The sequence below is a fragment of the Salmo trutta genome, chromosome 2, assembly GCF_901001165.1.
Source record: "Salmo trutta chromosome 2, fSalTru1.1, whole genome shotgun sequence".
NCBI classification, from domain to species: domain Eukaryota; kingdom Metazoa; phylum Chordata; class Actinopteri; order Salmoniformes; family Salmonidae; genus Salmo; species Salmo trutta.
Window position 1 is genome coordinate 56,601,905 of NC_042958.1, and position 15,251 is coordinate 56,617,155.

A 15,251-nucleotide genomic window follows, 5' to 3' on the forward strand; every position below is an offset into this window, starting at 1 on the left:
GTGATGAAGCTATAAATAAATGTGTAGCTAATGCATAAACTGTAGTTAATGCGATGTCTTTCATTTCTCTGTACACGTATTTTATTTCTGTCTCCACGCATGGAGAAAGTTTTGACACTTCATTGGAAGAACCAGTGAATTAGTTAACAGTTGCTGCTTTCTTACCGGGTAACATTTTCTGTAACGCAACACGGAAGTGACGGCTCGCTTTCGTAGAAAGCGTTGTTTTGCTACATCTTCAGCTACTTTTCAGCCAAGAAGACACCTGTTTTACAGTCAAACTTCACTATGTCTTCAGATTTTGAAGCCTATGAACAGGACTTTGGAACCCTGACAGCAGAAATAACCAACAAAATTGGAAGGATTCCCAAATTAGGTGGAGGTAAACCACGTTAAGCTCTATTAGTTTACCAGCGAATGACTTCTGTCATGTCAACAAATGAATAATGCAGCTAGCTAGCTAGTTTCACATGACACGTATTTTACGCAAATATCATCATATTCACTGCCGAATATTTAGCTACCTAAAGCAATTCCACTAGCTTTGTGCTAGTGAAATAACGACGTTAGCTATCCAACTAACTAGCTATTTAGTTTGTCAGCTATCTAGCTAACGTTCGCTATCAAAGAGCCATTAATAGGCCTTGAGCATTCAGATGCCGTGCTGACAAACGCACAGCAGTTTAATTCTACATTTATGATGATATGTTCTTGAAGGGAGATTGAATCCTGGTTCAATGGCAATAGGTTGTCCGGCTCCTAGCATTGGTACTTAATATAAAATATTATCTTTCAATCATGTACCTAGGCTAAACATAGGATTGGACTTTTAATAAAGTAAAACGAGACTTTATTCATATCTAGAACATGATGTGGACTACATTGAAAAATAAATAATTGTCTTGTTTGTGAAGATGTAGGCTTTAGTGGGACTGAATTGTTGAGTCAAGCCTCTTAAGTGCAGTAGACCAAATCCATCATTTTATTTTTTCATTGTTCCACTTCTAAAGTAGGTAATATGATGTAAAGTAGGCCTACATCTAAGAAACGAGATGAAATTGCCCATCCTCCCTACATTTATTCCACCTCAAAACACAAGAAAGAGGGGTTTGACACCCACCATCTCAGATTGTTCTGAAATTGTTTCAGTAGTTGGAAATGGATAAGATTAGCATTCCTAAAAACATTATTTTGTTGAAATATAATTTGATCTCTGAGAAATTATGCTGATTGATTGCACCTATTTTAATTTATAGGATTCATATAATCTTCAAAAAATATAGTACCTAACATCTGATTTTGACCATACTTCTTCCTAAACATTAGTAAGCCATGAGGAATTCAATCCAATTATCAAAAACCACTCACGGACCCCCCACACCACACTAGAGAGCAATAGGCACTAACTCCGCCATGGTTCGTTGGACAAAGCCTATGGGAATATGAATGGCGTTTTTGTAGGGGTTTTGGATAAACGCCGAAAATAAGGTCTGTGGTAAACACAGGCTTAGGAGAACTTATAGATTTTGTTCTATGAGATCATCTTCATTAGTTAAGGTTACATTTTGTGGATTTAATGCATTTATCTAATGAATAAAAAAAAGCACATTAAGGCTTCATAATTAATAAAGGTCATGTTAACTGACTGGTATTATCTCATAGAACAAAACGAATAAGGTCTCCTAAGCCTGTGTTAACCTCAGACCATATTTTTGGCCTTTATCCCAAAACCCTATTCTTTCCCCATAGGGATGGCTGAGCGAACGAGAGGTTTCTGTTTTTGGCTACAAGCTGGCGAGTGCTATTAGCTGAATTTCTCAGAGATCAAATACAATTTAAAATAGGCAACAGTAAACATGTCGTCCACCACGAATGATGCAGCACCTTTGGGCCAATTGAGGTATTGTGTGTGACATGTTTTAGTTAATTACTGTACAGTAGCTCCCACCTTGGGCCAATCAGTGTAATTTTGGAACTGACTGATTTCTATAGCGAAGATGCGTCATTCATCCACGTTTCATCCAAATCGGGCCAGTGCTGTCTGAGATATTGTGTGTGACGAACTTACTAACACAGAGACAGATCCACAGTCCCCTCCCTGATTTCCACAGTCCCCTCCCTGATTTCCACAGTCCCCTCCCTGATTTCCACAGTCCCCTCCCTGATTTCATCGATATGAATGTTCTTGCATATGTTAAGTCTTGACAGTGTTTGCAACATGTGTACCAAATTTAGTTACAATATGAATATCCTTGACTGATTTGTATGCATTTATGTGTCAGAACATGCCCAACGTGAATGATTATTGGTCAATAGTGGCCATGTTGTTTTAGGTACTAGTCTGGAAAATATTGCGTTGAGAGAACCTTTATCCATAGATGCCACATATCAAGTTTTGTGCAGCTCAGTCATTTGGTGCCAGAAGAGTAGCGTTTTTTTAAGTGGAAAACCCATTATGGTGGACCAGAGGCAGATTTGTTACTTGTGAGGAGAGGTACCTATGTACCGAATTTCATGACTTTAGGTCAAACGGGGTGAGCGGCGTGACCTTTCAAAGTTTGCATTTTCAATCTCTTATTATAGTGCCACCATCTGGCAAATCAGTGTAATTTAGTAAATGCCAGATCTGTATGGCAAAACACATAATTCAGCCAAGTTGTAAAAATTGGGCCTGTACTGTCTGCAATATCTCGTGGGACTTACAGTGAGGGGGAAAAAGTATTTGATCCCCTACTGATTTTGTACATTTGCCCACTGACAAAGAAATGGTCAGTCTATAATTTTAATGGTAGGTTTATTTGAACAGTGAGAGACAGAATAACAACAACAAAAAATCCAGAAAAACACATGTCAAAAATGTTATAAATTGATTTGCATTTTAATGAGGGAAATAAGTATTTGACCCCCTCTCAATCAGAAAGATTTCTGTCTCCCTGGTGTCTTTTATACAGGTAACGAGATGAGATTTTCCCTCACTGTACGTACGTGGAGTTGATTACTATAGCGCACCCTAACGGATAGAGACAGATCCACATTCCCCTCCCCGATTACATCGTGGGGGACAATAAACCATACAACTCTATGCACAAGGACTTCTTTTAACAATTTCCACAAAATATTTTACTAATACACATTTACTTGAACAGTACAGATGCAAAGTTTGGTAACAGTTTGTGCTGTTGGTACTGTCGTTCTGTTACCAAACTTTGCGTCTGCGCTGTTATTCAAGTCATTTTGTTTTTGTAAAATATTCTGTGGAAGCTGTTAAGTCGTCCTTATGTATAGAGTTGTGTGGTTTAACTTCGCAGACATTAGTTTTTGTTTAGCACACATTTTAAAGTGAAAAAGACTAATCTCAACATCAATCTGTTACCGTGGAATTGCCCTTATTCATAGTAATATGCTGATGTTCTTTATTTTGAGCTCAAATATTTGTGACTGCTTCTAGTATTGTATAGGTCTAGTATAGGTCTAGTATAAGTCTCCTTGCAAGTGAACAATTGTCTGACTTCTGTTTGCAGATAGCTGATTAGTAAATTTGTAGCAGGGATGTGTAATTCTTACGGGATATTTACACCTCCCTAGACGGCTTGTCCTCTGCCAGGGATTTGGAGTGGGCAGAGGGGGAATAAGCCTAACGAGGGCACTTGGTATCAATGCAGTTATGCATGAGATCTACGAGGAATGACACAAAACACCTAAACGCATTGATCCCCAATTCAAATGTTTAAGATACAAGTGCATCGGTCCACGGACCCCAAAAATCGATCCAAATGTAGCATGCATCGGTCAGAAAATCGATTCAAACATTTTGAATTGCTGGTTCACAATATCTTTTTTGCTCATATTACTTTCTTTCTAGCTTCTGAAAATACCTCATATTGTGTGACAACTGATTCATCCTCTCCTTCAGCGTCGAACTCCATGTAACCGCTCACTCTGCCCAGCTTTGCGTGTTGACCAATGCAAGGTAGACGGCCGGTTCCTGATCTTGCACATCTGCGCGGCACAGTCAGCATTCAAATGCTAAAATGGCTTGCGTGATATGAGGCTTCATTAGTTGAGTGACAACCTATGTCATTTGCTAGCTTATTGTTATCTATGAGCTGTTGAAGATGGTGTTTTACCGGAATAAAAGTAAGCTACTGCAGACAGAACTCTCATCTGGCAACGTGGGCCAGCATCCCTGTGCAATGATTTCTACTCCTTATAGTCCACGGCGTGATGAATTGAGGCTGTTCTGAGGGCAAAAGGGGGTGCAAGTCAATATTAGGAAGGTGTTCCTAAGGTTTTGTACATTGGCCATGTCATAGCTAACTTGTAAATTATGAAAATGTACACATTACTAGCTCAAACATTTCATGTGCAGAAATGACAACTTAATAAGTGGGTGATGGTGATTTCAGAACCAAAGTGAGGGGACAAAAAAACCCAGGCTACTTTGCCACTAATCTGATTGTGGTAGTGGGGTGGTAGATGCCTAGTCTACCTTATGGCTCAGATCAGGTGCCTACATCGTAAATACACCATAGACATGCATCACACACACACACACACACACACACACACACAAAGTCAGCTCAGACAGATCCAGCTCAGAGACCCAACTCATGGGCTCCATCATCATCAGATTTCTATTTAGAATGGAAAATTAGTGTGGGGGGGGTAATTTCCGTGGTGGTTAAACGTTTTTAGTGTAAACTTAAGCTACTAAAACCAGATATAAAGTATGTATAAAAGAGAATGTAGAAATATATTTTGAACTAACAATCACCCGCCCCCCGCTGCTATCTTTGCTACCCTGCTGAAAAAAAATCCTGGTCGAAACACTGCGTATCCAATCGTCTTGAAAGGGAAAGATGCACATCCCTAAGATCTACCATTACTAACTTTTCTGTCTTAGTCTCAATTTTAACCAGATTAATTTCACCTTTTTGTTCATGCCTTTTATGAATTCTCTCCTGAAATTAGGGTAACAGAGACTGTAGAGAGACCCGAGAGCCTAACATCATGTATCATAACTGTAAATATACCTGTACTGGTCTCATAGTTAAGTAAGCACTTTATTTGAAAACCAAAGGCTGTCTACCTATTCACTGGCCACAGCCTGTTCACCCACTGAACAACAAACAAATGATCCTGCAGCTTGCATTGTCTTCCATTGCTTAGCTCATATTTGCTAGGTCTGTTGCTTGTTTATTTTCCTACGCTATGGCTCATGGGAATTTACATTCGATTTGAATTGTCATGGTTTGAATTGGCTTCTTAACTGAAACAATGCATCTCTTCCACAGTGTAATTTCACCATGTTTCCCACCACCCAGCATGTTAAAATAAGCCCACATGAATATGAACTAAGGTGGAAGCCCATGATACCCAGCAGTCATTGTTATGTGTCCTCTGCTCCTACCAAAACAGTTTGCATTTGAATTTCAATTCCATTCCTACTCATGAAGACATTTCTCATTTCTTTCTCCTCCAAGTGTCTGAATTGTGCCCATCGGTTGGCAGCCCTCAATTTCATACGTGACAATAGCTTCGACAAAAGCTTTGTGTCCCCAGTGTTGCTGCGTTTCCCGACGTTAGTTATGCACAATCGCTGATAATGGCTGTGGCACGCGAAGAAACGTCCTTGACAGTGTTTTGGCCAAGCCTTCAGCATTCACCCCAGAATCAAATGGATAATGTGTTTTTGTTTTGCTTTGTTACTGTCCGAAAAACGTGGGACTGAGGTTTGAATAAGAGTACAATGTATTGCAAGGTCTCCTTCCATTAAACATGAATGTATTTTTTTCTCAAGAGTGTTTATGGAAAGCTGAACTTGTCAATCACTGGCTATTAAATATTGAGCAGAGATACCGAGCTCAACCTAAATTTTTTTGCGGCCTGTTTACAAAACGACTCGTCCGTTAGACTGCGGTACTCCTAGTAAATAGCCATGCATATTTCAGGATCATCTTGTCCAGGCCAATGCTGGAGAGGGCTACACCACATCACCTCGAGGAGAATCGCCCCCGGCTGTTTACTTGTGTAGGCTGTGAGGTTTTCAAATTGGATTTGATGTCTGACAAAAGGCAGTGCAGACTCAGGGGTAAAACAATGAAGATCTTCTCTTGGTTTTTGCACTGTTATGTCCTGTTACTGATAGGCTAGCCTTGTGGTTGATTTTTCAACTGGAAGTTTCTGGTAGTCCGGGCTTTCAGCTACATGTCAGTTGTTGAAAATCTGGTCAATTAGGCCTATTTAACAAACGTTGGTCACAGCAGGGTAGGTCTGGTCAATTAGGCCTATTTAACAAACGTTGATCCACAGCAGGGTAGGTCTGGTCAATTAGGCCTATTTAACAAACGTTGATCCACAGCAGGGTAGGTCTGGTCAATTAGGCCTATTTAACAAACGTTGGTCCAGAGTAGGGTAGGTCTGGTCAATTAGGCCCATTTAACAAACGTTGGTTATAATGATCCTTGACTTAGATGTTGGTTTCAACTCTGGGCCGTCAAAGCATCAGTTTACAATAGACAAATAAAATATATGTCCAAATTGGGACGGAGAATATTAGGAGTATTTATCTCAGTTGTTGCTGTTGCTGCGACTAGGGATCGTTGCAAATACTGGAGTACACGATTCAAGATTTGCATTCGATTGCTGAAAATCTATTTGCCAGGTTACGTTTATAATAACGGACAATGTCAAACTTTAAGATGTGTTGAATGTTTTTTGAGTAGCTGTAGCTATGTCAAACGCACTGAGAAATTACATTTTCATTTTTGTATCAGAACCAGTAATTGGAACACATGATCCGAGCACTCGAGTAGGCCCACTCAAAATCATTTCTGTGAACTACTAGTACTTGAACACAAACATTCTTTCAGATGCCCGTCCCTAGTTGCTACACATAACAGAATAAGTTCAGCCAGAATTGAGAGATTACACAATCATTTACAACATTCCATATTGAACTCCTATGGCCAAATGTGTTTCAATTCATGATTTGCAATCGAAGCCTTTGGGGTGAGCGTAGAGCAGCGTTTTAGTCATTATTAGTGCGACTCCGAGTTGAGAAAATGTGGCAACCTACTAAAGCTGACATTTCTTTTTGAGTTGGTACGAGGTGTCTCGTTGCTCCTCTAACAAAAGCCAACAAAGGCCTTTTACACGTGGATAAATAAAATACTTCAAATGTGGCTCAGCGTGCGGAGAGAATGTGTAAATATATCTTCAGATGCATTCTGGTGTGTTTTCAATCCCCCCGTTGCGGGGGAGTTGGGTTGTCATAAAGCACTGCTCCTCTGTCGACTGATCAATATGTTTCTCCTGTTTCCTTTTCAGAGGAGAAGACACAGCTGGTTCTAAATGTCGACAAACAGCTCGAAGAAGTCAGAGAGTTGGTACGTCTTTGATCAGTAATTTCCGCTCTTCACATAAAAATAATAATATAGTAATAATGTATTTGGAAAGGGAAACGAGACAATTTCACCGGTGCGCGAAGACAACGGCGCCTGTGTTATCCTAACGGTGACATGACACGCACGTACTTCACGTGGTGGAATGCTGTTCAGCTCAATAACGGCGTGATCACTTTTCGCTTTTAAGTGACACATTTCGAGCCATTATTTGGAGGAGGGAGTCTTCCCGTCATGTTTAAACATTTAAGGAAGTGAACTAACGTGTAAATTGTCGACGTAGTTGTCTTATTATGTTGTCTTGATTAGGCTTCTCCAAATCCATCTCGGAGAGTCTTGTCTCTCTGTACCTCTAATGTACTCTACGTGACACTGTTGGGTCTCAACATGTCTTTAAAATGAAGGCCCTTCAAATTGATTGTATCTTATTTATTTACCAAACTGCCTTTCTGTCATAACTTTTTTTTAAATCGTTGACGAATGACCCGAAGAAGAGCAATGTGTCAGCAAATCAACATCGAAAAAGATTTCCTTAGTGCTGCTGAAGTAGCTCATGTTGAAGTTTTGCTAGCTTGAGATTTCAGTTTAATCTTCAGAATCTCTTGTTGTTTTTCAGACTCCTACAAATCCAAGTTGTGTGCTACGCTATTTTACTATAATTTCATTACATCAAACCTGTATGTATACAGTGCATTCGGAAAGTATTCAGACCCCATCCCCTTTTCTACATTACAGCCTTATTCTAAAATGAATTAAATAGAACATTTTCCTCAGCAATCTACACACAATGCCCCATAATGACGAAGGGAAAACAGGTTTAGACATTTTTGCAAATGTATTAAAAATAAAAAACATACCTTATTTACGTAAGTATTCAGACCCTTTGCTATGGGTCTCGAAATAGAGCTCAGGTGCGTCCTGCTTCCATTGATCATCCTTGAGATGTTTCTACAACTTGATTGGAGTCCACCTGTGGTAAATTCAATTGGTTGGATGTGATTTGGAAAGGCACACACCTGTCTATGTGTGTGTGTGTGTATATATATATATATATATATATATATTAAATCCATTTTAGAATAAGGCTGTAACGTAACACAAATTAAAAAAATTCTAGTGGTCTGAATACTTTCCGAATGCACTGTACATTAAATTCAACACTTTACATAAAATGTTGCTTACAGTGTAATCACTACATACTAAATAGACTACTTACTTAACAGTAAAGTGTACAATAAGTTGAGTTTAACAATCTTTCATTGTAAATCTGTTTTGACATATTTCCACAATTTTAGGCTACCCAGCTATAATTGCATAGTTTAGACCTATGTTCTAGTGAATTTTGCCAATATAATGTTGTTGTTTTTTAAATCATTGAATGGTGAATGAACTGGTTGATTGCTGGACCTAGATGGAGCAGATGGATCTGGAGGTGCGTGAGCTCCCCATCCAGATCAGAGGCATGTACCAGAGCAGACTGAAGAGCTACAAGGGGGAGATGGAGAAGCTGGAGAAAGACTTTGTGAGTACCCCGCCATAACACCTCATTTGTCTTAGTGAATAACTGTGTTGTTGTACAGGGTCAGCCATTATAGTAAGGCGCCCCTGGAGCAAATTAGGGTTACGTGCCTTGCTCAATGGAACATTGACGCCTACTGATGGTCGTTTGACCTTTTGGTATGGCAAGAATGATCCTCTCGCGTGTACTTGCACACACGTAAGCATGTGTTTCTGTGTGCTTGTGTGTGTACTGTAAGTGAACGCCAAAATGTACGCAGAATATACACAGGTATAGTTCTGAGCATACGTACACCTTCTAACACAGGCTCTTTCCGAAACACACGCACTCGGACTGAAACTGAAGGTCATTGGCATGTCCACTGTGGCAAAAAAAATGTTGGTCTGTTTTTGAAAGCCCAAGTAGCATCCGTAGGAGTGTGGGCTTGTGTTGATGCTTCAGAACATGGCCTTGTTTAGTTATTTATAAACCGCGCCTGTCTGTCTAGAACCCGCCGCCGTACACATATCAAACCTTAATGAGTGAAGTGTTTTAACTTTTAAAGTCACTTGCTCTTAACCCATAAAGGCTCCCTGTTTTACTTTCAAACATTAATCCCATTAGACACAGAAATTGTATTAAGGCCCCTCTTGGCTTTACTTTAAGGATTTGTATGGTTTTTATGTGGCGGCAGGGTAGCCTAGTGGTTAGAGCGTTGGACTAGTAACCAAAAGGTTGCAAGTTTGAATCCCAAGCTGACAAGGTACAAATCTGTCGTTCTGCCCCTGAACAGATACTTGTGCGGATATTTAGCATTTTTCATTCAAATGTAAAGATAAACGGGAGGCGTCACGTTTGAAGCATTGACCAACGTGACCCGAAATAATTATAATCAACAAACAAACAAGCAAACACTGGGAAATTACAGGTGCCAGTGATCTGTGGCTCCTCTCCTGAAAGTCTGGTAGCTCAGATTACATAGGAGATCTCTCTAGTCTTTAAGAGAGCTCGCTTTCCTCGCCATGGGCATTTAATTGGCTGATGATTAATCTTTAGCTTCTCCTGTCTCGACACTTGCCGTGGTTAATTATCAAGCAATTAACACCTGCTGTGTCGGATATTACGGCTAAGTCGCATTCCTCACATTTTTGTCTGTGCTATGCTATTTTGAGCGCATGCTATTAGATGCCACCTTCTTAAATAGCTGACATTCTCATACATTAAGAATGAAGGAGCAGAGAATGGAGAAAGGCCATTTTGGATGTATTTTTTAAAAATGAGTCACGTACCCTTAAAAGAGGACAATATATAGGCCTAGTCACTGACCGTTCTGACAACTTTGCCTCTACCAGAAACCTGTACAGTGTGATCATTTTAGTATCATAGTGGAGTCAGATTAAGGCTGGTCTACTACCAAGCACAATTCATTTAGGTGCTTTTTAATAATTGTGGATAGACTAGAACAAACCAACTTTAGTATTGCTTTTCATCTTGGTTCACTTACGATTGGAGAGCTGTGTCCACCTCAGCCTGTGTGAGACCCTGTTATGTTGATAAACTATTTGTTTTGCTCTTAAAGTTTTAATTTTTTAGGGCAAAGGTGATGTGCATTTAAAGTGGGACCTCTGCCCACTTTCACCCAGGCTCCCTTTCAACTTCCTGGTAAAGCTGCTGACTTCTCCCAAAGCTGCTGATTCGTCCTCAAAAGTGCAAAATGCTTCAGCCTGGCCCGGCCTCTCACTTCTCTCTCACTCCTGCAGGCCATATTCGGGCACCCTGCTCTAAAAGGTGCCTTCTCAATTTTTTTATAAAAAAGCACAGTCTTTGTTGTGCTTCCCTGGAGTGTTTCCCTCTTAAACACCATCCTCTCGTCCAGCTGCGGTTTGAAGTCTTCACGCCACCAATGTGCCAGATTGAGCCCCACTTGTCTATGCCAGACTTGTCTATGCCAGACGGGGCCAAGCCTGAACCCCAATAACCCGGCCATCCAGACGGATGAAAAAAAAAAAGAGGGAGAGCACGTTATCAGACAGTCATCCCGAAGGTGCATTTGTGATTTGTTTGCTGTTTGTCGGCTTCATTTTGATAATAGAGGGGTCTTAAAGCTAGAGGACCCCTGCTGAGGGGCCTTGCATCAGCCAAAGGGGAGGCTGGCTCAACCAAACCCCCCTTCCGTTTGATAGAGGGGATGCGTTCAAGTCAGGGAAACAGAATGACATGCCTCTTAGCGATGCCTTTGATCAGGCACAAGAGAGGCATAATGGAGGCTTAATTTAATGAAACTTATCGGGTAAACAAGACCATCTTCAAAGGTATCTCCAAAGTTTGTCCCACCACCGGGAGGTTAGGTCCACAGACGTCTGTGGAGGCAGTGCCTTCAGAAAATATTCATATCCCTTGACTTATTCTACATTTTGTTGTGTTACAGCATGAATTCAAAATTGATTTTTTTCTCTCTCACAATACCCCATAATGACAGTGAACATGTTTTTAGAACTATCTCATTTACTTAAGTATTGACACCCCTGATTCAATACATGTCAGAATCACTTTTGGCAGCGATTACAGCTGTGAGTCTTTCTGGTTATGTCTCTTTAAGAGCTTTCCACACCTGGATTGTTCAACATTTGCACATTATTATTTTCAAAATTCTTCAAGCTCTGTCAAATTGGTTGTTGATCATTGCTAGGAAACCGTTTTCAGGTCTTTCCATAGATTTTAGTCTAAACTGTAACTTGGCCACTCAGGAACATTCACCATCTTCTTGGTAAGCAACTCCGGTGTATATTTGGCCTTGTGTTTTAAGTTATTGTCCTGCTGAAAGGTGAATTCATCTCCCAGTGTCTGGTGGAAAGCAGACAGATTTTCCTCTAGAATTTTGCCTGTGCTTAGCTCCATTCTGTTTTTTTTGTTGTTTTTTTTATCCTGAAAAACTCCCCAGTCCTTAACAATTATAAGCATACCCATAACATGATGCAGCCACCACTATGCTTAAATATGGAGAGTGGTACTCAGTAATGTTTTGTATTGGATTTGCCTCAAATATAACAGTTTGTATTCAGGACAAAAAGTTAATTACTTTGACACATTTTTTTTGCGGTGTGTTTTGGAATGTTTTTATTCTGTACAGGCTTCTTTCTTTTCACTCTGTCAATTAGGTTAGTATTTTTGAGTCACTACAATATTTGTTGAACCATCCTCAGTTGTCTCCTATCACAGCCATTAAACTCTTTTAAAGTCACCATTGGCCTCGTGTTGTAGTGACTGGGTGTATTGATACACCATCCAAAGTCTAATTAATAACTTCACCATGCTCAAAAGGATATTCAATGTCTGTTTGGTGCCCTACTTTGCCAGGCATTGGAAAACCTCTGGTTAAATCTGTGTTTTGAAATTCACTAGCTGGAACGCAACAAAATGTGGAAAAGGACAGGGGCTGTGAATACTTTCTGAAGGCACTGTAAATACACTCGACATCCATTTTGGCTGTGCTCAGACTGCATGGGCTATTGGTGACAACTGAGAGATGGGCATAATACATTTATAAACCTTTGTGTAGATATTTGAGTGTTTTCCCTTGAAAAGGGACTGTTTTAAAATGACTCAGAAGTAGCCTATAAACAGAGTAAAAGCTTGACAACGCTTGAGTGTCAAGCTTTATGTTTCAGAATATAAATTGAGAATATATAGCTTTTCTACCTTTTTTGGCGATTTCAGTGGGCCAAGGTGTCCAACATGAATTTACTCGAAGCTGTCTTCCCTCTTAGCTGACACCAGATGGCGATATTGTTCAAAGAATTCGGGCCAAGTTATCTGGTGGAGGTGATGTTGATAAGCACACATGCCGATCAGAAGAGCTTCTCCTGGATTTATGGAGACCTGCTAAAAGAGCTGCTTCTTATCACTGTGGCTGCCTCTGACCTTGTCTCGTCTGTGAAACGTCTGTGGAGATGGAAGTAGTGAACAGTTTGTTGACGTGCAGGTCCTAGACTCTTAGCTGTTCTTTGGACAGAACTGTGTGTGTGTCTGTCTGCCGGTGTGTATTTTCACCCCTTAGAAAATTGTCTCCAAACGTCGAAAAATGTTATTTCCTAACCTAGGCAGCTATTCGTTTTATCTACATTTTCCTCACACATTGACTGTTATTCTTAGAATGTTAGTTCGTTCTATTCCGCTTGTGAACTGTAGAAAAGTTTGCTTGCTATATTATGTTTCAGTAGTGAAATTGAAGGACAATTCTGGTTCAAATGGTAGGTGTAGTGAAATTAATTCAAGCTCTTTGGTTTACAAAATATGCTTTTGATAAAGTTCATCTTGGTTGAACAACAGCTGTTAACAATTATAGAATGATTCAAGCATTTTTTAAACCTCAATGTCAATTTCTGCAGGGTGCACAGTCAAGACAGTATCAATGGTATGAATGCTGCAAATTATATTTTGTCGGAATTATTGAAAAGCATAATACTTTACATGTTTTGTGAGGACATAAATAGATTTTGTTCAACACCAACAAAAATGACTTGCCACAGATAAATTATAGTTCTTAATGAATGACTATTTAATGTCTATTGAAAGCTGTAATTCTGTTCACAGTGACAATAACGAAGATATTGGACATATACATTTTTGTATTAATTCACTCAATTACAGTTGAAGTGGAAAGCCAAACAGTTCCTTCGCGGTGGATTTTAAAGTGAGGAGGCACGACGATAAGATCTGGTTTTCCTGCCCAGATTATGACACACAGAGTGTAGGTCGATCGTGACAAACACCTTTAGACTCAATGGTTTCCAGTTTCTATCCAGAGAGATAATTAACGCATTCCCAAAGCGTATATCGAGTCAACTAGCCTTGAAATATTGAACAGATTATTCACCTGATAGTCGGATGAATGGAATTAAGAGCCGCCTTCTGCACCAATCCCAAATGCGTAACAGCTTTTTCATATTTCATAGTCTCTTACGTGATTATTAATGAACTTTTAAGTGGGGAAAAAAATTATTTAATGAAGATGCTTTCTGTTAGGGCAAATATTGAGTGCTGTAGCTATGCAATGAGCACCTTGGGCCCTTTTGGTATAGCCTATTCTGTAAAGGGGAAAATGCCTCAGATAAAACGCTCGACAAACTATGGCAACTTGGAAATGATTTGGCCTTGATCTAAAATGGATAAAAAAATTGGCAAATTCCTCTCTGTACTGTCCATTGTGTATCACTGAGCATAGTTCAAGACGCCTCGATAGGTCTGTCGACAGAATCGGAACTGCCTAAAGTCTCGCATAAGCAATCACTAACTTTATTTCAGTTCCAAACCCAGCAGCACTGAGCTGTTTCTCAAAGGTCATTCATGATTGTTTGTTTTATAAATTCACTTTCATTTGGAAACTTTTAAAATACGTGAATTTTGTCTGTTTATTACATGTACAGCCTGAATAAAATTGGCTAATATCCTTTTTTTCTGAATGAGGGATACTTATAAACTTGTCCATGATACTTTCCATAGAGTGTGATTGAGATATTTGTTCAAGTCACGGTCGTGGAGACTAGAACCTTTTGATACATAGTTCTCCTGAAGTTTTTGATGGGCTCAGTTGGGAATCTAAGGGAGAAAAAACTGTCACCAAAGTTTTTGTAAGGACATTATTGGAATGTCCTGCTGTCCTTTCAAAGCGTCATCCAGAATTCTTCACTTTGAATGGAAGATGCTTCATAATTAGCGTATTTCATATAGGTTTGACGGGATATTCTATGAGCACTGTACTTAGCGCTGGTTATGGCACAGTGCCATTGTAATCCAGCTTGGAGGTTCTGTGTCATTTGCCCCCTATCCTCCATTACAGCGACTTCTACAAACAAAACATGACAGACCAACATTAGCTGGATGTTAGACACTATAAATCTCCTTAAATTGGCTCGTCTGCGCTTGTCGTCATAAAACATTTGAGTCTTCGTTGTGTACCACTAAGGAGTTAATGCAGATGATGGTTTATATGTTCGGTTGTTTAACAAGCCATCAATAGCGCCAAAGTCCAGTCTCACACCCAGATTAAAAAGATCAGATTTCTTATGGAAATCGCCCGGATTGAGGGGATTATTTTCTCTCTTTCCTCGGAGCCCAGCGCAGATTTAAGATGTAAACAAATCTATATATTTTTCTCAGCTTATGAATTCCGCCTTTTATTTTGAAGATGTTCTACACAGCAGCTCTTCCCCGAGCTTCTTGTGGATTGGCAGTTGAAAATACTTGTGTTATTTTAGACACAACGATGGGGCTCGCATCCTGTAATGGATCAGCATCTATAGTCTCCCTGTTGGAAGAGTGTGTTTATGGTTTAGATGTAAGGGTGGTGG

At 39.8% G+C, this 15,251-nt stretch overlaps 1 protein-coding gene across 4 annotated transcripts in view; it reads left to right on the forward strand.

The window, feature by feature from the left end:
• The first annotated feature begins 178 nt into the window (after positions 1 to 178).
• LOC115158049 (vesicle transport through interaction with t-SNAREs homolog 1A) overlaps positions 179 to 15,251 on the forward strand; it is a 183,908-nt gene continuing 168,835 nt past the window's right edge. For 2 of the 4 annotated variants that reach the window (XM_029706534.1, XM_029706553.1), the window contains exons 1-3: positions 179 to 382; positions 7,330 to 7,388; positions 8,815 to 8,925. In XM_029706534.1, the coding sequence (XP_029562394.1) occupies positions 289 to 382; positions 7,330 to 7,388; positions 8,815 to 8,925 (264 nt within the window). In that variant the 5' untranslated portion in view covers positions 179 to 288. The remainder of the gene's footprint in view (positions 383 to 7,329; positions 7,389 to 8,814; positions 8,926 to 15,251) is intronic. The other 2 variants (XM_029706543.1, XM_029706561.1) reach the window with 1 other exon arrangement.